We start from the raw sequence: 27,064 nt of genomic DNA on the forward strand, positions 1-27,064 counted from the left end.
TACACTATCACCCCGTAACGATTGGATCCTATCGGCGGGTGATTTATGGTACCATTCTTCGCTGCTGTCGGAGGTCATTTATCTAAGTGCGCTCGCAGTGGTGGGGGGGTATGATCACGCACTGGTTAGTACCATACCGAGTGAAAAGGGTTTTGTGTCACCAAGCTGGTGTGTAAAATGTGATTTTGCATGATTGAACATCGTCTGTTCTCATCTCTTTGCGATCCAATCGTCCGGCTTATCGACCATGTCTGTAGGTTCATGCAAGGAGATTGTGAGTGTTGTGCGCCATGATTGGGTGTTTGAGGTGATATGTTCAAGGGAAATACCGCGTTAAACGTACGTTGCTTTGAAGAATGTGAAAGCTGTGATGAAAGAGCGACATTGCAAAACTCCTTTGACACCTTTCTGCACTGCGGTTCAAATGTTCACCTTCAAGACACCTACGATTGCCTTTTATTCATGGGGAAAATTGACTACATAACTGTGGTATTTACAAAAGCGGATACATTCAGACAAACACCTTGAATCATTCCCATACGCATCGAAAGCAATCACTGTAGGAGGAGGAGTCTACTAAATTCCGTCGATCTCAAACACAAAGTAAAGGATTCGATTTATCTAAGCTACATTTCAAGTGTCAATATTGTACCAGTGTACTCAATGCCGTTTTGTTTGATATGTTCCGTTTCGTTTGAATTGTGTCATCGAGGATATTTTCATGTCACCATTACCGACGGAGGAAGATTCGGAAACAGTTAAATCAATATTCGAGACGAGATAATCTGTTTCCTGCGAAGGTGTGTCATCATCGGGTTACAGCTGAAACGTTTAGTGGAAATTTGATTTTGGGGATGACACGTTGTTCCTTTCAGTTTGTTGGAACTTTTTTTCATTTCGAATAATATTCCAATTTTGTTATCTTGTGATCATGCTATCTATAACTCGTATAACCGTTTCAAGCAGCAAAAATACCAAGTCAAAAGAAGGGTTACGTATGAATAATAGATACTTTTGAGCTGTTTCCATAGTACGAAAAATCATTCCTTTTCAGCTTTTTCAGTTGCAATACGGCTAAACTCTCAGATTCTTAGAGCCTTAGCAGATTTCAATAGATTTGTTTGAATAATAGCACTGATACATAACAAAAACGACATACCTATAAATGAATGAATTCCGCATCATATTGCATGTTGTGGGTAGATTAGAAAACCTATTCGTCAGATCTGAGTTAACAATATCATTTTAAATCCCATTGATGCATTAGCTACTATGTAACCATACAGGCAAGCATCACTACCCATGAGAAAATGTAGGAACAATGGTGCGCACATTATGCATCCATATAATAACTCTGGAAGCTATAACAAAGGTTTTGGAATTCTAGGTGATGCTGTAAAACGGAACGTGATACATAAACGTAATCTGCAAAACTCTACTATAACTACTCAAATTATTCATTCCAGGCAAATTCCCTGTAGCCTGCAATGAAAAATAATAGTATCTTTTGTTACAGCGAAAAATCCTATTTTCAACAGTCATGTGAAATCCTTAAGTATTATTTGGAAAACCAATGCTTTCTGGAAGGTTCGTTGCGATTCAAACTGCAAGAACACCAAATTGACAAGTCAAACGTATTGCAATGATTGGACTTTTAGCCCTGATTCGGTATTATATTTTCCTATCCATAGCTAATGTCCTGATCCCAAGCGAAAAGGAAAGATTCTGTCACTTATTTGAAACCAACAGGGGAATAGATTAGTTCCTACGGTGAATTAAGGGGAAAGATCAACAAGGAATTGCTTTTATCATAGTATTTCTATTGTCACAATTTTTTTTCTTTCTTGGAAATCAAGAAATGTCAAGGTGTAATGAAGTACATCAAGGAAAAACTGTCTCAAAACAAACACATTGTACAGGCAAACTATGTGTAGGTGTTCCTGTTACTTGTCTCATTATCAATTTCACCAGACGAATGTTTAGCAGGTGTTGGCAAACATCAATTTGATCACTTCTTGGTACATTTTCGTATTCAGCTATACCCAACAAGTTGGAAGATAAGGCTTCAACCAGATGACACTTTTGGGTTGGTAGATGGCAGACATATAGTCCCATACCTTATCAACATGTTTAAAATATTCATGACAAGCGAATCGAACGCAACGAAACAGCGTGGAGAGAACTTTGTTAATGTTAGTGATACGGCAGAACTAATTAACATTCCACCGTCGCATTCCATTCCTGATTCTACCCTGGTAGTTTTCGAATCATCCCCCGCGCTTTCTTCATAAGTTTTTCTCAACTTCAGCAGCATACTTGCGTGACAACCTTCCTGGAATGAAATTGGTTGAAAGCAGTATTTGGTTATCTATGGAAGTAAATATTTAAACACAGATGATGGCACGCATCCCTTTGTACATGCATGGCGGCTATAAGCATACGATCAACAATGCTGCCCGAATAGTGTATGCCAGTTATGTTTGCGCTTCTTTTAATTCAATTAACAACGTTTCATATTCCAAAAAAGTGCTTCTGCTTCCCTTTGATCGGTGCGTGCTGTGCATAAGCGATGGCCTTGGCTTTCGGCCCAGAGGCAGTCCATACCGGTGCGGCAGAGATTCTTGACGAGAGCATATTGTGCTGTGCATCTGACTACGATAATCATCCTTCCATTTGATCCTGCATCAGCAGCAAACAGGCGAACGAACACAATGAAGCACAAGTTTTTTTTTCCGTTGCTTCTCTCTACTCGTTCAAGCAAACCGTTGCTTATGGGATAGTAACAAACAAAAAATACGAACGAACGAGCAAAAACAGTGCACGTTAGAGTGCTGAAAGTAGAAGAATAACAAGTGAACCGGTAGTAGTACCCCTTTTTTCTTCGCTTCGATATTTAAGAGCAGATCAAAGGATTCTTTCATCTATCAGCTTCTATAAATCCAGTCAAATTCAAGAATAACGTCAAACAGCAGCAGGTGGGGCAACAAAAACGATGTTCAAAGAAGATCATGAGAATAGTTATTCACCCCAATAAAATTTAGCAAAATCCTAACAAAACCAAAGTCAGCAAACTCTCTTACGCTGTATACGAGACTTGATATGTTTGGCAGACTACTTGCAATGACCCGCAACAAGAAGAAAGAACGAGTGACTGAAACTGGTAAACTCATACAGAAGGCCCAATTCAATTTGCAGCCACTTTGTCACCGTGTCCTCATGCTCAAATCAATTATTCAAGGTAATGCGGCTGAGTAAAAGCATTTTTTGTAGAATTTTTCAAAATGCATGTCTTTGGCATGAGACTGAATTGAGTATTTTGGAGGATTTTATTTATCAGAAATGAAATAAGTTCATCTCTGAAAATGAAAGCATTTCGAATTGCATAGATAGGATTCTGGTGCTTTTTTATTGTACATAACTAGCTACAATTTTTTTTTGGCTAGCATGAAAGCCAGCATGAAAGGATGTCTGTTGACGTTTAAAGGGTAAAGTAATATTTTTAAATCGATAGAACAAAACAAAAACATAATTAGTAATATTTCAATTTGCTGTACCAATGTCCATAGTTCCAATTCTACTAGAAATTCAAATAACAAACTCTATAAACCATGCGAGGTAAATCAAGACGATTAATGACCTCTCTAAATAGCGCCCACGATTGCATCAAGGGTCTTCCTGAAATAGAGAAAGATGGCCTAATTGCTCTCATGCTTTTATGGCTGCATGACTGACATTAGTGGTTGAAAGTACGTTCGACGAAAAAATCTTTCCCATTTGCTGTAGGGAGATGCACCTACCGTGGCCTGGTAAAATGTGCGAGTGCTGCTGCGATGGGAAAATTTGTGGTTCCAAATGGTGGCCCTTAGCGTGAGTTCAAACGTGTTTGTATGAGCAGGAGAGTGTGAGTGAAGGATGTAGGTCAACCTTTAACCACTAATGAGTTTCCGCAGTGAATGTAAAATTCGATGAAAAACGACAGGCTCCATCGGATCGCAAACCGCCGAAGCCTCCAAAGTTAGTGGATATCTTCCGAACGACCCCTAGCATGCACCACATGACCTACAGCTCCTAAACTAGCAGTAGATTGAAAAAAAAATGTACCGTGGTAGCTTGCTTTTACACTAACATAGTGTACCTAGCATCGCGATAGCCGACGCATCGGGTAAATGTGAAAATTTGAATATAGCCTATCACGGTATCGCTTCCGGCAACGGTGCAACGGTAGGTCGCTGTGAGGTAGAGTTCACAAGGTACGCTCGCCATAAATGATCACCTAGTTTGGTTTGGTTTTTTTGCCAGAACCCACCACGGTACGGTGTTCAACCGGTACGACCCCGTGTATGCATGATGCATGATATTCTATTTCCCCGCGCGAAACATGGAGACGCCTGGTGGCTGTTTCACTCTTGACAGTTGCTGAGGACGACTGCTGCACGCTGCTGCACGAGGTGCGTGTGACATTAGCCAGTTGCACAATCAGCGAAATGTGTATACTGCAAGGAAGAGAGGATGCTTGGTGTTGTATTCAACGTGCCATCCGTTGGATATGCTGATGCAATAAATCATTCAAATGTTGCGCCTCGATGGAAAGGTTTTTGCAGAGGTGATGGAGACATGTGCTGTCATTCAGTGTTATTCAACCTATTTTCATACGTTTGCTTATGGGAAAGGTATGGCTAAGGGGAAAAGAGGTGGAACGAACTCTCACAAAAGCGCTGGCCTTAGTCGTTTGTTCTGTTTTATTATTAAACGTATCCAATTTGCAGAATTGTTGCTTGCTGGTGTTGTGGATTGTTTTGGTATTAATCATTCATCGGTCAATTAAGCAAAAAAGCTGTTTAAAACAAACAAACGAACTAAATTGTCCGTTATCTTTTTTTCAGTAATGGCCACACTGCGCTCTCAGTATGGAATAAATATAATTTTCCTTTTCATCGTACATTTAAACCACGGTAAGTAAAACAAACAATGTATCATATGAGCTTCACACTATAGTTATTGGAAATTTAAAGTCTTTTTATTAAGGGGATATTATACGTTAGATTTCAGTACATAAATTCGTAGGTAAATATGCAACAAATATTTATAAAAATATTTAAATGCATTCAAAACAGGGAACAAAGAATATTGTATATGAGAATTAGTTCATCAACATCTGTGTTTCTGTCATTAGCTTAAGCACTCTGAGCTATTTAGATAATTATGTGTGGTGCAATTCATTCTCTTCTAAACCTTGTTTATGAATTATTTTATACTTACTTATACTTGTGGTATGTTGTTTAGGTGGCAACTGTAGCGATTTTGTGCAGGAAATATTATAATTTAGCCTTTTTACTCCTCTGTGATAGGAGAAGTTATTGAATGCCTCTTACATGTTAGCTCAATGAGTTGCAAGATGCTCAGTTTTTTTATTATTTTTCTTTAAGTCATTTGTTCAACAAAAACCTTCGATTAGGTATGATGAATCATACATGTAAAGGTTTACTACAGTACAATAACGAGTCATCATTATATTGGCATACTTCGCTACACAATCATACGTGTACAATGAGACATACACAAGTATTTCTAAAATCTCAATCAACAAACCAAAGAAACAAAAAAAAACTCTTAAGTAGAGTCTGCTTTGTATTTTGTTCTCTCCAGCCGTTTTTTTCACCATCCCATCCTTAGAGAGCACGTGAATGGCACAGTCGATGTTTCCCAACCCGAATGTGCCGCATTTTGATTTATTAGCTCTGATTGCCCTTCAGTACACCGGCCGGCTCCCGGCACTGTTTCGGGACAACACTGGGCTGATGGTGCATTCGCTTTCCCTCGAGCTATTGCAATAAAGCAAACGCAAACAAAAAATATGTACGACAAACACATATATACCCGCCAAAGGAGTCGTTTGGAGCGTATCTTTGGCATATCTTTGTACAATTTAAATTGAAACCACGCAGAAATAGCATTGTGTTTGCTCGTGTACACGCTTTACGACGCGGAAAGCATCATCAAGGCGAATGGAAAGTGGCAAACAAACGTGGAGGATATGATCCATTGCATAAGCAAAGCATTGAAACGAGGCATGAAACAATACTGTAATCTGCTCGCTACCATCAGGCCAGGTCAACCAAGTAGAGGAAGGCACCGAAAACCCAACCTCTCCTGTTTGAACTGCTGAAAAAATTAAGCCTTTTTTGTTCTTTCTCTTTTGTTTAAGTGAGGTTACCTGTAATATTGTGAGCGTTTGTATGTGAGTATGTTTGCAATGATTCGTATTTGGCTTAGTAACCCGCCTTTAGGGACTTTTATTCATCAGTTGAAGTGTTGCAAGAAGCGTTGATTTTTCATCATTTCCACGGTCATTGCTTAGCGTGCCGGTGTGAGCCGTTGTCTGGAGAGATTAGAATACATTTTATTTGTGTTGTGGAATTATTCATTTCCCAAGTCTGCAAGTATAATTACCCAAAGTGACCGAGAGAAAAATCTCAGAATGCATGGATCGCTGGAAGGTAATATGCAGATAACAAGAAGTATAATTATACAAATTGAGTTCCGTTTTTATCTCGCAGGACCGTTTTTTGCTTTGCATCAGAGTCACTCAATGTGAGGAACTGTCGTATGTGTTTTAATGCTATATTGTTAGTTATCATTTTGTGAAACGCCATTGTAGCATTTGCTGTAGCTGCTGGCTGTTTATGCATTCATATTCCGATTCTTAAAACCCGAAGACTCGAAAGAATTTTAAAACTCGTTTACCAATGTCGTTTTTCAACTGCAAAATAAATATTTGAACTGAACACAACTGAATTTTTAATCGAAGCAAGCAATATAAAATTGATTCTTCGTCCAGACATATCGAACCATCGATCATTAAAAACAGTGGAGGAACAAAAATCCACGAACCAATTTTCCCTTCTTCATACATCAATCATACCTTCTCTTGCCTTCGAAAGGGTTTGGGAAATGAATCTCTTAAACACACAAGCAGAAGCTCCATGCCGAGAGCTAGAATGGTAAATGACTATCTTATTGAAGGGCCGAGCTTTTTTCCTGTTTCTACTAGCATGAACAGAACTGACAGGAAGTGATAACACCCGATAGTTGGAATCAGATTTTGATGTTCTAGGAGGAGCATCTAGCACAAGAACGGCTCAGTCCGCTTTCCGTCATGTCGTTTTTCTTGATTCTCGTTGAGATTTGGCCGGGAGAAAAGTTATAGAACAGTGTCGTTTGTTTCAGCATTACTGGGTTTCTCGGTACGGTATCGATTATTTGGTGAAAGCTTAGTATGTCAAGTGGGATGAAATTTCTTTGGAGATAATAGATTTATAAATGTATGTCCATTAAGCTTGTTCCATGGACGAATCATTAAAAACTGGTTTGGTTGTTTATCAAAGTTTGAAACTTGTGAGAACAATATTATCATTGATCAGGAATGAAGAAACATACCCTTTCATGAAGAATCACCAATACTAGATTCAGAGTTTTCCCTCCAAGCATATGGCTTCCATGTATCTTTTACAAATTCCAAAGCATATTTTCCTTTTATTCTCGTTCTGGTACATAAAGCAAAAAGCTATTTGCACGAAAAACGCACAAAAACTCCCTTGCGCTTGTTCTACTATCCTCGATCGGTCACTTGTCGTGCGTTTTCCGCTGTCAGAATACCGCACCGGCCAGCGAAATCCCATCATGCCGGTGCTGGCGGCCACCATAACAGGCTTGCGTTTACCATCCGTCCTGCCTGGCGTCAAAATTGAATTTGATCGCAAACATACACACATAACAGCAGCACCACGGTAAGGCTTTTACTGCCAACCGTTAGCGTGGACGAGTGTTGAGTGATTGTTTGTGTGTGTTGAAGCTCCGTTTTTCTGCCCACTCTCATGCACAAGAAAGCGGGACAAGATTGTTCAACGCTCACTGTAATCTGCGTTTCGCACAAACTGAAATCATTTTTTCATTTAACTAAATGTGTCCAAGTTTTGAAGGAAGTGAAATGAACGCAAAAAAGCAGCATAAAAACAAATTGAAAACACGTCAAAACATCATCAAATGTCTTGAAGCGCTCGAGCAGAACGGTGGTTTTACGCTGAGCTCGGGCATTATTTTATTTCTGTTTGTTCCACATCCACATCGCAGGCAGCAAAAGCAAAAGATGACAAAAAACACGCAAAGCGAAAGCTTAAAATTACCCAAAAGACTGCGTGAAACGATCAGGCAAATATTCTCACACAAGCAAGCAAAAACAAAAAAGACGTTATCATTCCGTGCAAAACGCCTCGGAATGATTTATTAATAGCCATTTACGCTTAACGACAGCCCGGGCTGGCTGGTGCCGTTTGTGCCGGAATGGATTTGCATGTTTTGGCAACAGCCTTTCGTGTACAGAGGGAGTGAAGGACAGGAGGATACAGTAATTCGCACCAGTCGATTGACGCGTTTCGCTTTCCAACGACACACATCACATTCGCGAACGCCCATCATATCAATCGTCGAACACACGCAGCAATCCGAAATGATGTAATTTAAATCACAATGGTTCATTTCCCTTCCGCTTAAGCCTAGAGTTGATGCCTGTAGCAGGAAGCAAAGCTCAGACACACGAACATTCACTTACTTCATGGTAGCACGTTTGGGAGAACAAGAGATCGTTGTGCATTCTGTGAAGAGTTGGGCGGTTCTGTTTTGTTCTCTGCATCGTTTCGATTTTTGTGCCGTTTTTGTAAAGTGTTTACGGTTGTGTTAAATTTGATATTTCGCAAACATGCTCTCAAGGACACGTGCGTGAGGTGTGTGATATTGTTGTCGGATACAATGATGGAACAGATGAAAAGTTTCGATTAATTTCCGTGTTATATTGTTTCTATGTTTAAAGTAACCAAAAGAGAGCATGCTTGTGTGTTATTTAATGAATAAGGTAGTTTATTCTTGCAGTTTCTGCAATAGCATTGGAATGTGTTGAAATTATGGACAGATTATTCTAAATGGTTGTATCTCATCCTTTCCAATCAAATTAAAAAGAGTAACTCGGGGTTCATGCTAGCGAATAAATCCCATTGTAGTAGAGCCTACAAATTGTGAACTAATGAGATAAAACACATTACACGCGCATTTAATGCATGCGAACGAGATGCTGTATAAGCGAGACTGCCGATGGAAATAAGAAACAGCACAAAAGGAAGCTTACTTACTTTATCCCTTTTTTTCGGTGCGGTACTCGATCGTGAAACCATTTGTCTTGTTTTTAACGAACATTGTGCAGAGATATCGAATTCGGTGTATTTGAGAACAGACAAAACCCTCACCAGGACAACAATGGCACAAGGAATATTCATGAACTCGGCACCAGTCAGAAAATCTAAGAAATTGTGACCCTTTTAATACAGCAAAACGGATTCGCTCTAGGAAGGTTGGTGCGTACATATTTCGCCTTGAAGAGACCTTTCCGGAGTCGAATGCGGGTATGTGCACCGTGGGTTTTTGGTTTGGTGGACCCACGCTCGAAATATTGCGGTAAGATTAAGCGAGTGTAGGAAGTCAACTTAGGAAGGAAAAAAGAATGAAACCTCCAAGCAGAAAGGATCACTGGAGATGGAATACTGACACGCTAACCGGAACCGGAGTCCCTTTGGACGGAAAGCCAGAATAACAGGCCTTTACGGGTTCGAAGGAGGTTAGTTAAGGTCGAAACAGTACTTTATGGAGTCCCAATTGTAATCCTTTTATCTGTTATTTGCTTTGTTCGTGTTCAAGTGTAGCAGGAAGGGTATGTTTATGATAAAGCTCAACAGTTTCAGTAGAGGTAGAGGGTAGCTTTTAATGGCTCGTAAGCATGCACGGCATTGCAAGATGCTTCGCGTGAATTTGCCGGAAAGTTTCCCAACAATAGAATCAGTATGAGAGAACCCTTTTTGTGGAACTGGAGATGTATGAATATTAATCTAAGGTTTTGTACCTCATGTTTAGGTCGTTTTGGTTGAACAATGGTTCGGTGTGCATGCCAGCACAATGGCATAACTGTACGACATCTGTTTCACATTTGCAATCTGTAAACACGCCAAAATGCTAACCAAGAAGATAAAGCAGCTTTCAAAGCCAACTGACAAACTTAAATGATGTGTTTTATTTTTATTCGAATCAGTAATTCGGGCGGAGTTATGAGCCTGAATGTAAGCAATCTGTTTTAAAATTTCATTACTTATAGCAATCTCATATAATTCTAAGCATTTTTCACTATTTATGTCTGCATTTGAATGGCAAGAAAATGATAACGACCTCTGATACTATGTCGGAATTCCAACCGCAGCTCTTGTTTAATCGTGTAACCTTTCATTAGTTTCAATTAAAAAACCCAAAAATTTCATCAACCCTGCAGTTGAGTCTGAATTCCATTTAAATGTATGTTACCTACTGAGAATAGCCGCACGTCGCATTTCGCAAACATCGATCCACCCCAATATACGACTTGTTCTGTTTTCCCTTTAACCATAATCATCACACAAACCGCATAAATAAATCCACCCAACAATCGATTTCTATGTGTCACAGCTGCATGATACTCCGTCACTCCCGTTCTCCTGACGTGCCTTGCGATGAGAGTGTTTTCCGTTAATTAACTGTGTGCGTTCCCTTGACAGATTCCAATCACGTTGCTCAGTTGCCGTCCTGCGAAGCTTCCAGTCTCTATGTGTACCAGCTGCGTATCCACTGGGGAGGTGTGCCAGATTTAAGATCAACAATCCTCACTACCATGCGCTCTGCACCCTTCAGCAGCATCGAGTGGCGATAGTAGGATTGACTGTTTTTCGTTTCGGACCGATTTCACAAAACCAGATGGGAATCGGCTATTTCCGGAATTGATAATCGATAGGAAAATATGTCTGTGTGCCTGTGTGAGCGTTTGTATCCCCCACAACACAATCGCGCTGCCAAATCACAGGCAAAAAGGGCTTAATTATACGCTTATAATCGTTACCAATCAATTTGGAAAGTTTGGCGTTCCGATGGCGCTCCAACCGAGCCCTTCCTCACTAGCTCAGGTGGGGATAATACCGTTAGGAGCATTGCAGGTGCCCTGCAGGAAGGATTCAATTTGGAGTTCATTTAGCGTTCACACAATTAACAACCAAATTCAGATAATTGTGGCAGTCCATCGGAATTAACGTAATGGGCTGGGATTATGAAATAGACGGAACGAGTTTGTTACAAGGTAAAAACAAAACGCCCTCAGGCCTTTGGTAATCAGTTTAATTGAGATGAATTTCAATGTTTTACTTGATAATGGTGATGTATTCTTTCAAGCATCTTATCAGCTCTTTTCTCCTGAGGGCTTAAACGGTGTGGCATATCACACTGATTTTCCTGAATTATGACTTTGATGTCTCTTTTTCTACAACAACCGCAAATCTACAGAAATTCAATTAAAACTTTACCCACTTAATCATTGGAATCTGTTTTGCAGTAACTTTAAGTATAATTCCGTTTGATGTTCGGAATGAACCAATCGTACCAATGCCATCGTTGCAGTTTCCCAAGAACTGTGATTGTAAATCAAACGTCTACAAAAGCTCATCTACACGACTGCCAACAGCGTTTCGTTAAATATTCAAACATTCACACAAATCAGCCCTCCTCTACCAACGGCATCCAGTTGCACTTCAACGCAATCACATCACAATCGCCAACCTCAACGAAAGACTATGTGGCGACAGTTGATTTATTAAAGATACATGTGATAACATCTCACACCTGCCTAGCAGAGCTGTCACTTTTGATTGGCTTTGCTGGTGTTTGCTTTTTTGCTGTATTTGTGTGCCCAAAGAAGCTAAGCGTGCTAAAAGCGATAGAGCCGCATTAAACCGCAACGGCTACGAGTGTGAGAGCAAGATTGATAACAACGATAAATTAATTTACGCTCCAGGGCGATGAACCCAAAGCTTCACAGTGGCTGGATGCAGCTCAATCCAAGGGAACAGAAAGGCTTTTCCTTTGACCGTCATGGTCAATTGAAGTGACTTTCTTGCTTTTGGTGAGCTTAGAACATTGATATTATCCTTCAAGGGCAAGACAGTCACAGTCGATCTTATGAAGAGAGAGATACTGTAGCGTAGATTATGTATATTTAAGCTTGTTTGCTTGAGGTAACTTCAACCTACTGGAAGTCCATGAAGTTCGTATGGGTACGATGAGTTGTCTCACTGAAGATGATGGTTGTGATTGTTTCAGATAATGGTCATTCTAGCAATTATTGATATTGTAGTTATATTTAGCCTTTAAATAAAAAAATAAATTTAATAAGGAATAATAAGTGCTTTTATTATTTGTCAATATAAACGTTTAATAGAAAGTGAAATCCCAATAATAAATTACATCAAAGCTAAATGATTGTAACCGTTTTGTTTTTACTTGAAAAACAAATAATCTGAACTCCTGCTTAGATGAAAATTATTAAGTCTGAATAGATAAAGCTTGTTATAACATTTTACAATTTGATTCATTTGTAAATGTTTTTTTACTATAATATTGAGCTTCCATGGTATATGTTATTTCAAAATTATAATTTTCCTTCAATACTTGAATTTACTTCAATTTCTAGTGAGCTTTTGACACTTGAAGCTCTCTGCAAATCTGTAATATGTCTTCCTTCATAAGAAAGTGGGTAAAAACTTTATTAATGAAAACAACAAAGTTTACAAATTTCAATTATAATCATCCCAAAATCGTGAAGGAAACAGTGTTTTTCATTTATCATCCCGACCTTCTGACGTTTCGATTTCCTGTGTTCGACAGCTTCCAACTGCCACCTCTAGTTTGTATCTTTTCTCTACTTTCTCCCATTGCCACCGGATCTGTGGTCATCGATTGAAAACTCCCATCCCACAACACCAACTCGGAAGGAATTACAAAGTCACTGCAAACGTTTTCGGAGGAACAGTTCCTTCTGGAGCTGAGTGATGATCGCAGCAGTTCACCGGTAACGCGTCCTCCGATACGCAACCGGACACCGCCGTACCTTGGCAATCTGCACCTTGGCTTTCATCAGCACCAGCAGCATCACCATCAGCATGCGGAGACGAGTGAGAACGAAATTTACGACTCGGACGAGAGTAATCTGCTCCGGACGCCGCTCGACCGTGGGCCACACTTTGATTTGTCCGCCTCGAAGAACATTACAGCGCTGGTCGGGAAGACGGCCTATCTCAACTGCCGGGTGAAGAACATCGGCAACAAAACGGTAAATTTCAATTTCAATGGTGCTGTGTATTGCTTCTGTACTTGTTTTTTCCTACCCAAAAGAACGCGTTTTGCCCGTTTTTGTGTCCTTTTTTGCTTTCGGGCTCGAGTTGCTTCCGTTCGGATAAATTCTAACCATGTGTTTTTATTTGTTTCTCTTTGTCCTCTGTGTGTGTGCTACACCTGTTCATATATCACAACACAACGTGCAACTTCCCCCTGTGCGGATCGTTCGTCCTCTGCAGGTGTCCTGGGTGCGGCATCGTGACATTCATCTGTTAACCGTAGGTAGATTCACCTATACGTCTGACCAACGTTTCCAGGCTGTACATAATCCCCAGACAGACGACTGGTCGCTACAAGTAAGCCCCCTTATTCCTCTGTTGCTCCATTGCGTCACACGATGAGTGTTTTTGTTTTTATTTAGTTCAACCTCTATCTCTCTGTCCCTCCTTCCCGATGAGCCTTTTGAGAGCTTGGGGAAAAGCACAAACGATGAGTCAGCAAACTATATGAAATGATAAAAAATGAACCCACTCTCCCTCTATTGACACTCTATATGGCCTATTCGGGCCATCGATCATGTGCTGGTGGGCGTTGGCAGTAGATCCATGTGCACACGCACGAACACGCAAGCTCTCAGGAGATTCCGTCCGTGGAGTGTTGAACTCTCTTTTTTGTCCACTCTATTTTTCCACCTCTTTTGCGTCTGTCTATCTCCCACTGGCAGCTAATACCCGTTGGTTCGTTGTTCTTTCAGATTAGATACCCCCAGAAGCGGGACACGGGCGTGTACGAGTGCCAGATCTCCACTACGCCACCGGTCGGGCACTCAATGTTCCTCGCCGTCGTAGGTAAGTGTCCAGACGGACTAAATGCACGGGGCTGATACTGCTTTAATACCCGTTTAGGATACGTATTGCTCGTTCACTCTCTCTCTCTGAAAGACCTTTGAGTGTTTCGTTTTTCTGGGGTATAGGTTTATTTCCATTTTAACAGACACTTGTTTTCTTCTTTCCACGTTTCCTATAACTCCATCATCATCTACAGAGCCAATCACCACGATCGTTGGTGTGCCGGATCTGTACATCAACACGGGCTCAACTGTAAATTTAACCTGCATAGTGCGGAACTCGCCCGAGCCTCCTTCAACCATCTTTTGGACCCACAACAATCAGGTAAGCGGAGAAGAGGTGTGTTTGTGTGTCTGGAGTTGCGGAAGATATGTATTATGGCTTGGATGAATGTGAGAACATGTCCGAAAGCTTAGGGTGGAAACGTAATCCATTTTGATGTCTCGATAGGAAGGGGGTTGTGTTTAGACATATTTTAAGAGATGTGATGTGTTTTATGCCCTAACTAAAACATTTAATAGGCAGGGTAAATAATAAATCTAACAATGGTTGAGCTCTCTTTTTTGATGAATAGAGTTGTCGATGACAGCCAATATAACATTCAGTTTTTTGGTTGTATTCAATAAAGTACATTCTGAAAAATAAAACATTACGCTCAAAACGATAAGCATTGTAATTTGCTGTGGAAATAATGTTATTGTCTATAAAATTGAGTTATTATTATGCCTTTTCTTATTCATCGAAAGCAAACAATTTAAACCAATTGAGGGAACGATGATAAAGTTTATTATATTTGAAAAACAAACCTGTTCTTGAATCATTTGTAATTACTAAGAAATGAAACATTCACTTGATTTGACCCGATGAAATGTTTATTTCACACTTGTTTATAACTGAAACAAAACAAAACATTTACTTATATCTAAATGCTAATCACTGACACTAATCTAAAAACCTCCAATCACTGTTTAAGGACGTTTCGATTGTATCTTCATGCTTAAAGTTATCTCTGAGCCTTTTGGAACCATCCTTTAGCACCCCTCGTTCTCCTTATACATTCAGAATTAATAGCATAATTTAAAAACGGACTGATAATTAAAAAGAAAAGTATTTCAAGTCCTCAATACTTCGCCAAGGCCAAATCAAAAAGCGTGAATACATACTTCGGTGCAAATAGATTATCATGGAATATGATCTTGCTTGCTTTGACGATGTGTTCCCCTAAATGCATTCAAAATGAAAATTGCCGGTCGGTCACGTTCCCGTTGAAACTGCGCTTAAAAGCAAATCGCTCACAGCTTTCACTGCTTCGTTCTTAAAAATCAATAAAAATGAATAGATCTAATGAAGAGTGTCAATGTCAATTGATTGTGAGCTTTTTTCTTGGTTTGAGAGCATGTTCTATTTATTCCATTTCGAGTGATTTTTCCTCTTTTTCCACTTCACACTTTATTTTTATTTTTGCAGGAGATCAACTACGATTCACCCCGGGGCGGTGTGTCGGTCATAACGGAGAAGGGTGAATTAACGACATCGTACCTGCTAATACAGCGCGCCCGTACCACCGACAGCGGGAAGTACGTCTGCTCCCCATCGAATGCCGATCCTTCCACGATCAACGTGCACATCCTGAATGGTACCGTTCGACCGCCCTACTCGCTAACCGCGTCCAGGGCAATGACAAATACGACATTGTTCGCCCGATACTGGAAACATTTCAGACAGTATTTGTCAGGGCTACCATTGTGTGAGTGTTTTTTTTAGGATGTTTGTGTAATGTATTAAATATGTAAAAGGTATATATATATAAAGGTATATTTTTAATCGTTCCTTTTCACAGTGGGCTCCCCGCTCAAGCGGTTTGCATTGCCGCCCAGCCAGTGGAGTTTGCCGCTGAACTTAATGGTGCCGAGTATTGCATCGACAGCATTTCTCCTGAAAATCCACGCGTGGACCAACAACTGTCGGTGGTGACGGTGAAGAAATTCATCGTAGAGCTCATCCCTGATCCAACAAGACAAGACAGGAAGGGATAATAGGTGAAGAGAGCTTTGTTAAAACTCTTGTGCATCCAAGGCGGTGTAATAAAATAATTTCGAAGTAAAATCAATTGTATTTTAATAATTTACATATCACAACAAAAGACCATATTTGAGCTTAAGGTAAGTGAACAAGTTGACCATAAGCTGCAAAAATCAAGTGTATTCGAATGTTCCCCCCATGATCCTAAGATAAAAGTTTAATTACAAAACTGTGCCCATTTCCCCTTCAAATGATTTTCTTTTCAGAGAGATTTTCCCGTACCTTTTCGTCAATTTTTCTACTACATCCAACGTAGCTTTCTCCTCTGTTCTGCAAATGAAAAGACGCTTAATCAACTGTATGGATATTATTATGGATATTATTACATGTCTCTTTACTTCCTATCCTGCTCGATGAAACCCCTCATTGCCGTTAGCCGGAATGAATTCAGAGTATTTTTTTTACTACCGTTTGGCGCTTACCGCACTATTCTGCTTAATCGGATTATCAACCAGAATGTAAAAGAAATGAGCGAATGAGAAGCGTGGCAAATGGGCGATAAATCAGAAAACTATTAAAAACATTAATTTACCACCAACAAGCGGTAGTTGTAATGCTTTGTGGGCGTAATACCATCGTTTGTGTGTAGCTTAGCTTTCATTGTGTTGAAAAGGGCTTTACTTTCATTATGCGAATAGAATGAAAAATGGCTGATAATATAGCACAAATTGCATTATGTGTTGTTGGTTGTAAGGATATGCTTTGGTAGGGTTGGCTAAAGCAAACCGAAATGATGCTTCTTTTGTGCTTTATAAAAATGCATTCCGGTGGGAATTACGTTTTCATTTGCGCCTGTTTGAAGGTTATAGTTGTTAACAAACAGCAATACAAAACAGAGGGAAAGCTGTGGTCGGTTTTCCTCTTTTTATAGTCAACTTGTGTGTTAATGTTGAATGAATACCCCTCAACCAGACGCACAACCAAAAAAACAGACGCACCTGTAAAGGATGCAAAACCACATCCGTGCCAGTTGTCTGATTTGGTTGTACTTTAAAAAGAGCATTTTTTAATGTGCACCTTTCACACATTAACCAGACACAGTAAGGCAAACACAAACAAATGGGGATAATTATTTCCGTAAACGATATGCGTTCATATGCCTGTTTGTAGCATTGGCACGATGAGGGAGTCAAAGAGAGAATTAATAAAAATGCAATTAAATCGAACGAGCGTAGCAAAAGCAGGATGGGACTGTTTAAATTTTCTCATTTGTGTGTGTGGTTTCGTGTTTCATTTAATCACACTTTCAATTTGAGTGCATGTTTGCAGAATGGAAAGTATTGCATCGAAGAAATCGAAGAAATAGTAACAATTGCATCGATTTGATGATGTCTGTTTGCACACTTTCTGTAATTATTGTACGGTTTGTAAGTAGCTGGGCACGGAACTAATAATCGAACCACTTTTCGGATAGCTCCAAATGATTAAATTACGTTGAAACCAATTGCAAAAATGAATATGAATGCACAGGCTGCACCATATACGCCGAGTTAGGGTAAATTCAATAAACAGTGCTAATTTACACCTGCTGTACACGGTCCATCCTAGAATTCAACTAAGCTAAGTATTTTCCTCTCAAAACCACAAATGCTAGTGTTCAGGCATTAGCCGCCCAACGATTTGTTTTCAAATCTGCCAACATAGAATTTATAATTTAATTTCCATTCCAAAGTTTGGTACCGGTTGCAACTAACCTCGTTCGAGTCTCCATGCTTTACGAGCTTAACATTCAGACCAAACAGACAGACAGGCCAGGTTGAGAAAGAATGAGATTTTCGGAAAACGTTGACACCGTGCAAATATTCGACCCACCTTCAACAGTTCTGTCGAGCAAAACGAGAACACCACAGCGATGAATGTTGAACAAGAAATGCAGATTTTTCTACCGTCCGCTTCGTTAATTTGTGACTCAGAACACTCCGACACCAGGGCGACACTGCAGCCGGACATATAAAAAGCGAATTAAGACAAACAGCGGCATCTCCTTGGGGCCAGTTTCGTTCCATTTCGTTCCATTTTGTTAAGAATGGCTGCTTACAGTTTGCGTTTTATTACTGGTGATTATTACGATAATAGGCTTACAGTTTCAACGAGTGCTATATAATAAACTATGGTCGTATAATGTTGATAAACGCACGCTCGACACCTTCAAGAAATTATCTCTCTCTCTCCCTCTCTCTCACACATCTTTCGAGCGTACGAGATTCACGCGATCCTGTTCAGCAGGCAATCCCGGGCGATTCTTCTGTGATCCGGGTCGGCCGGTTAAATCTCATGGGTTGAATCAATAAATTGAAAATCATGCCGATTTTCCCATTCGCATCTCGGGCAAAAGGGAATCTCGGTGTCTCGGAAGGAGGATCAAAACAATAAAAAAAAGGATTATCTTATTCTACACCGTCACGTAACGGGCGCCACCCAAACGAACATTAAAACTTATATGTGCTTTTTCACTCCTTTCTTGCTGTTGTTCACTCCCAATGGGATTGTTGGTCGATACTTTTACCATTATGCTCTGTCTCTGTCTTTCTCGATATGGGTCTGTAAACGAAGGTGAAGAGCAACACTCCAAAGCTCCTCGAAATGCTGACCTTTTCCACAATCATCTTGTGTGGAACGACCGTGCAGCTCGTCACCACTTCAACCTTCACAAAATCCCTTCTTTTACAATATCTTGGACTACGATCGTCACGCCAAGCTTCCACACACTATCTACTCTCCATTCATTTATCCATCCAACTGCAGCTCACAGATCCGCAGAGGGCAGCACCAGCTCAGTAGTGATTACAGTGACAAGCCCTAATGATGGTGAACATTAATTCTTATTCCGTTGGTTGGGATGTACTGTCCCCGCCATCGCCGCCGGTAGTGGATGGTCCGGTCGCTGCTCCTACTTCCGAATCCACCTGAGACGTCACGGTAAGTTCGTAGTCGAGCACGGCATGCTTGTATAGTGTCGCTATCGTTTTGGCCGCGGTCAGTATCATATCCGAGCGAGACACGGACGTGTACGAACGGTGCCATTCGGTGTGTGAGGTCTGTGAGGAATGAAGTAGAAAATAGCATGAAAGTTAAATGGTTTTTGAGGGGAAAACACAAATATGGGGGAGCACACAGCTCAATGAGCAGCGAAATGGATGTAGAAATGAATGACCTTTTCTTTCCGGTTTTTTGGGGCTTTAAAAACCGATGATTTACGGCGGGATGCTATCGATGCATTAGTAAGGATCCTTTGGCAAGGGTAGCTAATCGAGGTGGAAAATTGATAAGTGTAACTTTTTACTACTGTTCACAAATAGGAATAGATCATGAATTTAAGCTCTTGATACATTTTTAGCAGATTTTTTGCTTAATTCCTCTGAATCACGTACAGCTAGCCATTCCATTCCGTTTTACATTACCCGGAACACCACATCCCATTTAATGCATGATTTTGCGCATGCATGAACGTTTGTTGATCCAATCAAATCATCATGATTGTCTCTTTTTGTGTGATTTATATTAAACAAACATACAATCGGACCGGAAACAACGCGGAAGCACGCCTCACGAACGAACAACATCAATCGGTCAATCAATTTAATTGGCAGTTTGTTTAACGGCTGCTCACAAAGTAACACGTAAACTCCGTGCCATTGCTGTTTTGATAGAACATCCGGACAGACCGGTGGATCAAACAGAATGGAAATGAAGCGTTAAATGAGTCCGCTTTGCTTCAACGGAGGGACAGGTACTGGAGCAACGATCGACACGTGAAGTTTGATGGAAAACATTTAAAATCATATTGATCGATCGTTCAATCGACTGTAAAATGGGTTATCAAGCTGTATTCAATATGATAAATAGGAAAACACTTTGAAGCGTTTTTCGACGCTCAATCGAACCAAATCATTTAGTATTATACTTTAATCTCAAACTTGATTTAGAATCGTAAGTTATTTTTGATCAATTTCTCTTACTTTATTTCAAAATTCAATTACCCACCGAAATTGTCTAAAAAAGCAATATTTTCAAAATCTCTCATTCACTTCGTTTCAATTTTAAGCGAATTGTTTTATTGACCTTTCCCAAAACAATCAGCAAAGGATCGGGCATGTTTTTACATCCATACACACTACAAACTACTGCAAACAATCGGAAGTAAACGAGAGAACAATTCAGCTCAAACGTTAGTTTCGGCTTTCCCCCATAACCGGAACAACCACCCTTCGTCGTCCAGGACAAGCATTGGATGTGACTAGTCACAACGGTGGCAAATCGAAAAGGCTGCAACGTGATGGAAGAATGGAAGAAAAACTACATCCGCTCGTACTGGCGCTTGTAACGCTTTCAGGTACTGCCTGGGCGATTTTCGACATCCGGTCAAACAGCACCAGTCAACCAACGACTGGCTTCTCCTTCATTCGAATGGATGCCTCGGTGAAGGTAGATTGTGTTCGATAACTTTCAATTTGTGTGTCTGTGCAGTAACGTTCGAGCGGGTGATGTTGAATTAAATTCACAAAACTGCAGGTGATGTTAGCTGCAGCGCACAAAACGTGACCAAATGGAACAGAATATTAGTACGTCATTCCATCCCATTGCTCTCTACAACGACCAAGTTAAAACCCCCCCCCCCCCCATGTGAAAAATATTTTATAATCCAATTTAGGCACTCATATGTTTGTGTCAGGCTGGTCCATCCCCGATGGTAAACTCTCTTCCCAAACGAGTGATCACCCTTCATCCGAGCCAGTGTTTTACTGTCCAAGCGCTCGGTTCTGGGACCATTTTCCTAGGGCTAATCATCAACTGGACCTCCTGCCGTTGCAACAACTCATTTGCACTCTATCTCCCGTCTATTTGCTGATGAAAACCACCGAAAGGCATCTAACCACTAGTGATGGGAAATCCGGAGCGGAGTCATGGATCAACTCCGACTCCGGTACGCAAAATATGACTCCGGCTCCGGATCATAACTGTATTCGACTTCGGATCAGTCCGGATCAGTCCGGATCACTCCGGATTACTCCGGATCACTCCGGATTACTCCGGATCACTCCGGATTACTCCGGATCATTCCGGATTACTCCGGATCACTCCGGATTACTCTGGATCACTCCGGATTACTCCGGATCACTCCGGATTACTCCGGATCACTCCGGATTACTCCGGATCACTCCGGATTACTCCGGATCACTCCGGATTACTCCGGATCACTCCGGATTACTCCGGATCACTCCGGATTACTCCGGATCACTCCGGATTACTCTGGATCACTCCGGATTACTCCGGATCACTCCGGATTACTCCGGATCACTCCGGATTACTCCGGATCACTCCGGATTACTCCGGATCACTCCGGATTACTCCGGATCACTCCGGATTACTCCGAATCACTCCGGATTACTCCGGATCACTCCGGATTACTCCGGATCACTCCGGATTACTCCGGATCACTCCGGATTACTCCGGATCACTCCGGATTACTCCGGATCACTCCGGATTACTCCGGATCACTCCGGATTACTCCGGATCACTCCGGATTACTCCGGATCACTCCGGATTACTCTGGATCAGTCCGGATCACTCCGGGTCAGTCCGGATCAGTTTTCGTATATATTAGATGTACGACTTGAAAGTCCATGAACTCATCAAGAATTGTCTAAACGATAATGGACAGTCATTCCGGATCCGGAGTGATCCGGAGTGATCCGGAGTGATCCGGAGTAATCCGGAGTGATCCAGAGTAATCCGGAGTGATCCGGACTCGGAGTCGATGAGTCCGAGGGTTTTCCCGTACGCACCCCCCCCCCCCGCCCCCCCGCTAAACAGTTCGGAGCAACTCCGAGTCCGACTCCGAGGGGTGCCGGAGTCGGATAAATCCGACTCCGGAAAAAAATTGTATTTACCCATCACTACTAACCACATCGAGCAAACGGTCATTCTAACCAAAAGATAGCCAATTGATATGGATGGTACGCAAATACCACAAAACGAGCGCCGTTTTTCATCTTTTTAGTTATCGCATTGCTGGTTGCTTTTAATTTTTGTGCGATTTGCAAACGATGAAACCGTGAACCGAATTCGGCATAATCGGGTTCGGTGCAGTCGTTCCCAGTTTCTGCATTATTTCCCGGGAGCTAAGCAGCTGCAACCACACCGGGCGCAAACATCCACCCGGAAGCGTGCACAAATCCCTGGCCAAACATCCTTGACCGTTTGCTCTCGGTTAATCCTTTTTCGAGAGTGGGATGAGAGAAGCCTTCAGGGTATCATCTTGTGCAACACCGAACGCGGTTTAAACATGGCACCAAAAGCTAACTCGAACACTAATGCAGCCAATCTCCGGACAAGGGATAGCAGCACTTTCCGTAGAAGATTAGTCACGAACTTAAGGATGGAAATTAAACTGGAAGGACACAAGCAGGTTAAGTTAGGACTGTATAGAGGAGCGGAAGTTTGTCCAACTGAAAACTTCCGCCGGTGAATGAATTACTGCATTCCGTACAGATTAAAGATGCGGATACACAACTTTGCAGACACTCGTTGTCGCACTTTCTCTGTATGTGTGTCTCTCTCCACTCTAGGGATTTAACCAAATGACAATCATTACAAAAACGCATAATCTCATTACGTTCGAGGAACACCCAGGCCTTCCTTCTCCGTTTGGAGGGACGTAAGCGATTCCAAAACGAAACCACACAAAATCAATACGTAGCAGAGATACAATAAAATTCAATTAAAATCATCCCATTTCATCGAACGAGGCACAGTGAAATTGAACGATAAAGGTCAGTATACCGAATGTCCTTTAGCAGGATGATTTGATATTTTGCCTCCTGCTTCTTGCTCCTGTTCACTAATTAAAACAAGCATTTTCAGCCGGCAAATATCAAACGGTAGCCGTGCGGAAAGATTTTTCCACTGGGGAATAATAAGCAGGAGAGTGGTTAGGATAGAAACAGATTAGAAATTCTGGGAAAAGTGAAACAAGCTCAATCATTTAAGTAATGTAATCATTTTAATCTTTTGTCGCTCAGTCTCGTTCCAGTGTAATTTGCTGCATAAATAATGTGCTAAGCATGATTGCATACTTTTAGGCTTTGCGACTGCAACGAAAGACGCATCGCCTGGCAGTATGCAATCATGTTTAGTTTTGCATTTAAAGTGTATATTTTGCTTAATAATTTTTGTTTGTCGAAGGATTGCATACTGTAAGGTGCCTATGTCGTGTTTTAAGTAGGAAGCTCCATGCTTTTGACCCTTCTATGACACGTTAAGCACACAAGACAACATAACCCTAGATCAATTTGCGATAAAACGGGTAAAATTTTCCCTTCTTTCTTCATCATCTGTGAGTAAGAAAAGTGGAGGAAAATGCGAAAAATCAACCGAAAAAGTACCGAAGAACCCCAGAAGATATTTCACAGAATAGAGCCGTCACAACAACAACATCACAATGCTTTTAATAAATTGTAGCTCCATTTACACGACATTTCATCATCTCCTTATAGAGCAAATTTCACGCTCCATCTATGCTTAGGCTTATGGTTCAAGATACCATTTTACCCTAGAATACCCTTTCCTGTTTTCCGCTTTGATGCATTTTATCGTTGCGCCAGAATCGACCAGCCGAACCCTTCCCACAATATAGCTAGAAAGATGTCTCTGCAAAAAGGTAACACCTTCATAATATTGTGACCCAATCAAGTGAAAATAACATCCGGCAGCGAGAGCCGCAACTCCAAGAAACTCCAAAAGGTTCTTGGGAATTCGTCCTTGCGCGTACAATAACGCTCGTAAACGTTCAAAGAGCATCCGAAATTAGTCTGTGACCGTGCATCGTCTTTTCCGACCCAATCACACGGAACCGAAAACTAATTAAACCAGAGTAGCGTGAGCGTCCGCGTGCTCGAATGCCGCTTGTGGGAACAATCAATTAAAATCGAACCCGAAACTCCCCAGCGGATCGATATTCAATACCAGAGGACGGAGTTGTTACGGCAAGTTGTAAGTGTCTCGCAACGGTGCAAGCTGGGCAGATTTGAAATACAACCCGAGTTCGGTGTGGGTGAAGGTGTACTCCATTGGGGCAGCTGAACGTACCCGAGTCTCGTTATCAGAGACACGTCGTCATCAAATTGTAATCAACTATTCACAAACATGATTTTGATGCTACGAACAGGAACATCCCCTATCGGACAGATAATACGTAATGCTTGCACAATTTGTTACTAGCTTGTATCAGAAGGGTCAGGTGATGGTACAGTGATTTCGCAACAGAACCCATCCCTTCCCGTGTCCCGTGGAAAAAGGATCTAAATCGAACGTTCAATAAACCGATGATCCCAAATCTCACTCACCTTAGGTCCGATGTGTACATTGTAAAATAGACCTCCATGAAACGATGCCTACATAAAGCCTTCATCGGTCGATTCGTTCCATCAACAACGGCTACCATATCTGGAACGAACACATCATGGCCTTTGGCCTCTTTTCAGCAAACATCTCGTACGGTTCTATCGACAAAGGATTATTGGGGAATAATAGTTTCAAAATCGGTGCAAGCAGGAAGAGTAGAAAGAAGGAGCAGGAAATCCAAACATGAAAAATGTTTTTACTCGTTACTTAACCACTTGCAACAACCAGACATTTGAGAGGCAACTATCATTAGACATTGTCTATTGTCTGTCCCTTGAATTTAGGTTCTTCTGCAATCTCTCAGCACAGGAATGTCCGCAGAATCATTATCAAACCAACCTACGAATGGTTTCAAATCTTCCAACATGCATTTGCATACTCAACTCAGTCACCAACAGCTGCTGTGGTAATGATTATCCTACAATCGCTTACCAGCTCTAAATGTCATTTGTGGATGGACATTTACATACCTTCCCTTCCCTTACAAAACAAGCGAGACTGATTCTAACGACAACAATTACACACAATCAGCAATGATCGAAAACTTTTAGGCCATTAATTTAACGACCGTTAAACGACCTATCAGTGGGGATGATGACTTCGGAACTGAAATGTTCAATGCTTCAAAGTGTAGTGTTATCTTCGCTGTGGACATCATCAGAAACTGATGATGATCAAGATTTTACAAGTTCGATGCTGTATCGTATTTAAGTAATCGTCGAAGACGATCGTCCAATTCCCAAACTTTCAAATCCTTGACAAACTTCAAACTTGACCCAGTTAACAGTAACGATACTGTTAAAGTTTATATAAATTATACAAAACTTTGTAGAATGATTCAATTGCTCCACGTAAAACGTCATACAAAAAACCTAGCTTCGGTCTTCGAACTGCAAAATTAGTGTCCTATTTCCCCGAGTAAAGTATCCATTGTCCAACTGGCATAACATCAGCAACAACACTTCAAACTCTGTGCGTTAAAGTACAGCATCAAACGGCACACAAAGGCAGCGCGGTCAAATGACCAGCCAACTCCACTTCAACTTTAACCAATTTAGCGAAAACTTTCAACACGACCCGAGAACGAGGACCAAACAGAATGACCGTCGCCTGATGGAGCACTTTTAAATTTTCGTCAACGTCCACCCGGCGTTAGGACAGGCTGTGGATGGAAAATAAAAGTGACAAAAAATACTCTCTTTGCAGGACAAACTTTTAACCCAGTGTGATCCGTTGATGAGACTGCTTGTATGTATTCCTCTCTTTTTGGTCTAAAATGTACACGTTTTGGAAGAACTTCATTCAATGAAGGAGTACTACACACGTTCACCGTTCATCGATTGCACCCAAAAAGAGCGAAAACGGATGACTTACCAGCGTGCAAAACGTTTTCCCCCTCGTTCTGCACATCATCACTGTCCGCAAAGGGGGTTTCCATCTAGACCTAATCTTGCCATTTCCTGTCACAACCAAATAAAAAAGAGAACGGACAACATTGCAAACGTGTCGTTTGTGCACCCAATTACGATGAGCATCTCACTGTGGTTGGGTGTAGGGAGCTAAGGGACATTGCATCAAGAAAACGACCGAGACGAAACGTGCGCACGTGTCTGGCGCAAAAACCACCCGAAACAAGACGTCCCCGGTGCAAGGTCTCTGGTGCATGTAATTGATTGGAATTAGATAGAGTACACACGGTGTAAAATGGGAAAACTTTCCTGCGCACGACGACGATGACGACGGACCAAGTTACTCAGACACACCGGTTGAAATTGACTGCACTCCGTGCGGAGTGTCGCAGCGTAACCGTGTTCCGCTACGCGATATCATGCTGAGTCACCTGGTGCAACTTTTACTCGTTGCACAAAAGAGCAGTTGCGGCGGTGGTATTAGTAGTTCTTGGTAATTTTATCGCCGAAGAAGCAAAAGCGCATACGGCATAGACCGTCACAGCCAATTTGAATACCTGCAATGGGAAGAGCTTTTTGAGAGATTGTGGACAACACACATACAACTTTGTTCTCTTAATAAAGCGATGCAGCACAGACACGCGCACCACTATTAATAATTCATCTCGTATAAAACCTACGCTTTTGCGAGCTTTAGCGCCAGAATGTATGCAACACGGCGAGCAAATGGTACTAACTAACAGCTTTCCGAAACCATCGCAGTGCCAAACAAACACCATCGAAGCGTGCCCTGTTTGGCTGCACTTTGTCTTGCCGGGGAACAACTTTCCATGCACACAGACGCATACAGACACGCTCACTCTGCCTAACGAAGCATTTTAACGCCTCGGTGACCTTGCGTCTGCCTGGGCCTGAGCGAATGGCACCATTAAACCAGCCAGGGACATACATTATTTTAATAGGCAACCACGTTGGCGGCACACCACTTACACACATACACACGCATACTCTCCCAAGTGGCAGTTTGTTATTTTTTATTTGCCAAGACCGTTTTCCTCCAACACGAAAACGGGCGTTTGGCAAGGCTACGAA

The 27,064-nt window shown here is 41.4% G+C and overlaps 2 protein-coding genes across 8 annotated transcripts in view; one reads left to right on the top strand and one right to left on the bottom strand.

Moving 5' to 3' along the window:
* Positions 1-16,147, top strand: part of LOC120956543 (zwei Ig domain protein zig-8-like) — a 170,777-nt gene extending 154,630 nt beyond the window's left edge. For 4 of the 5 annotated variants that reach the window (XM_049610430.1, XM_049610431.1, XM_049610429.1 and 1 more), the window contains exons 3-9: positions 4,884-4,952; positions 12,888-13,225; positions 13,470-13,586; positions 13,985-14,078; positions 14,275-14,402; positions 15,546-15,825; positions 15,919-16,144. In XM_049610430.1, coding sequence (XP_049466387.1) covers positions 4,886-4,952; positions 12,888-13,225; positions 13,470-13,586; positions 13,985-14,078; positions 14,275-14,402; positions 15,546-15,825; positions 15,919-16,052 — 1,158 coding nt within the window. In that variant the 5' untranslated portion in view covers positions 4,884-4,885 and the 3' untranslated portion in view covers positions 16,053-16,144. Of the gene's footprint in view, positions 1-4,883; positions 4,953-12,887; positions 13,226-13,469; positions 13,587-13,984; positions 14,079-14,274; positions 14,403-15,545; positions 15,826-15,918 lie in introns of all 5 variants that reach the window. The other variant, XM_049610432.1, reaches the window with a different exon arrangement.
* The window catches only part of LOC120956542 (protein PRRC1-like), a 261,026-nt gene that overhangs the window by 230,433 nt on the left and 3,529 nt on the right, over positions 1-27,064 (bottom strand). The window contains exon 5 of one of the 3 annotated variants that reach the window (XR_007452751.1): positions 18,346-19,198. Coding sequence is in view for 1 of the 3 variants with exons in the window: in XM_049610427.1 (XP_049466384.1) it covers positions 18,983-19,198 (216 nt within the window). In the remaining 2 variants the exon portion in view is untranslated. Of the gene's footprint in view, positions 1-18,175; positions 19,199-27,064 lie in introns of those variants that run through there. The other 2 variants (XR_007452750.1, XM_049610427.1) reach the window with 2 other exon arrangements.

This window comes from Anopheles coluzzii, chromosome 3 (genome assembly GCF_943734685.1).
Source record: "Anopheles coluzzii chromosome 3, AcolN3, whole genome shotgun sequence".
Lineage (NCBI taxonomy): Eukaryota > Metazoa > Arthropoda > Insecta > Diptera > Culicidae > Anopheles > Anopheles coluzzii.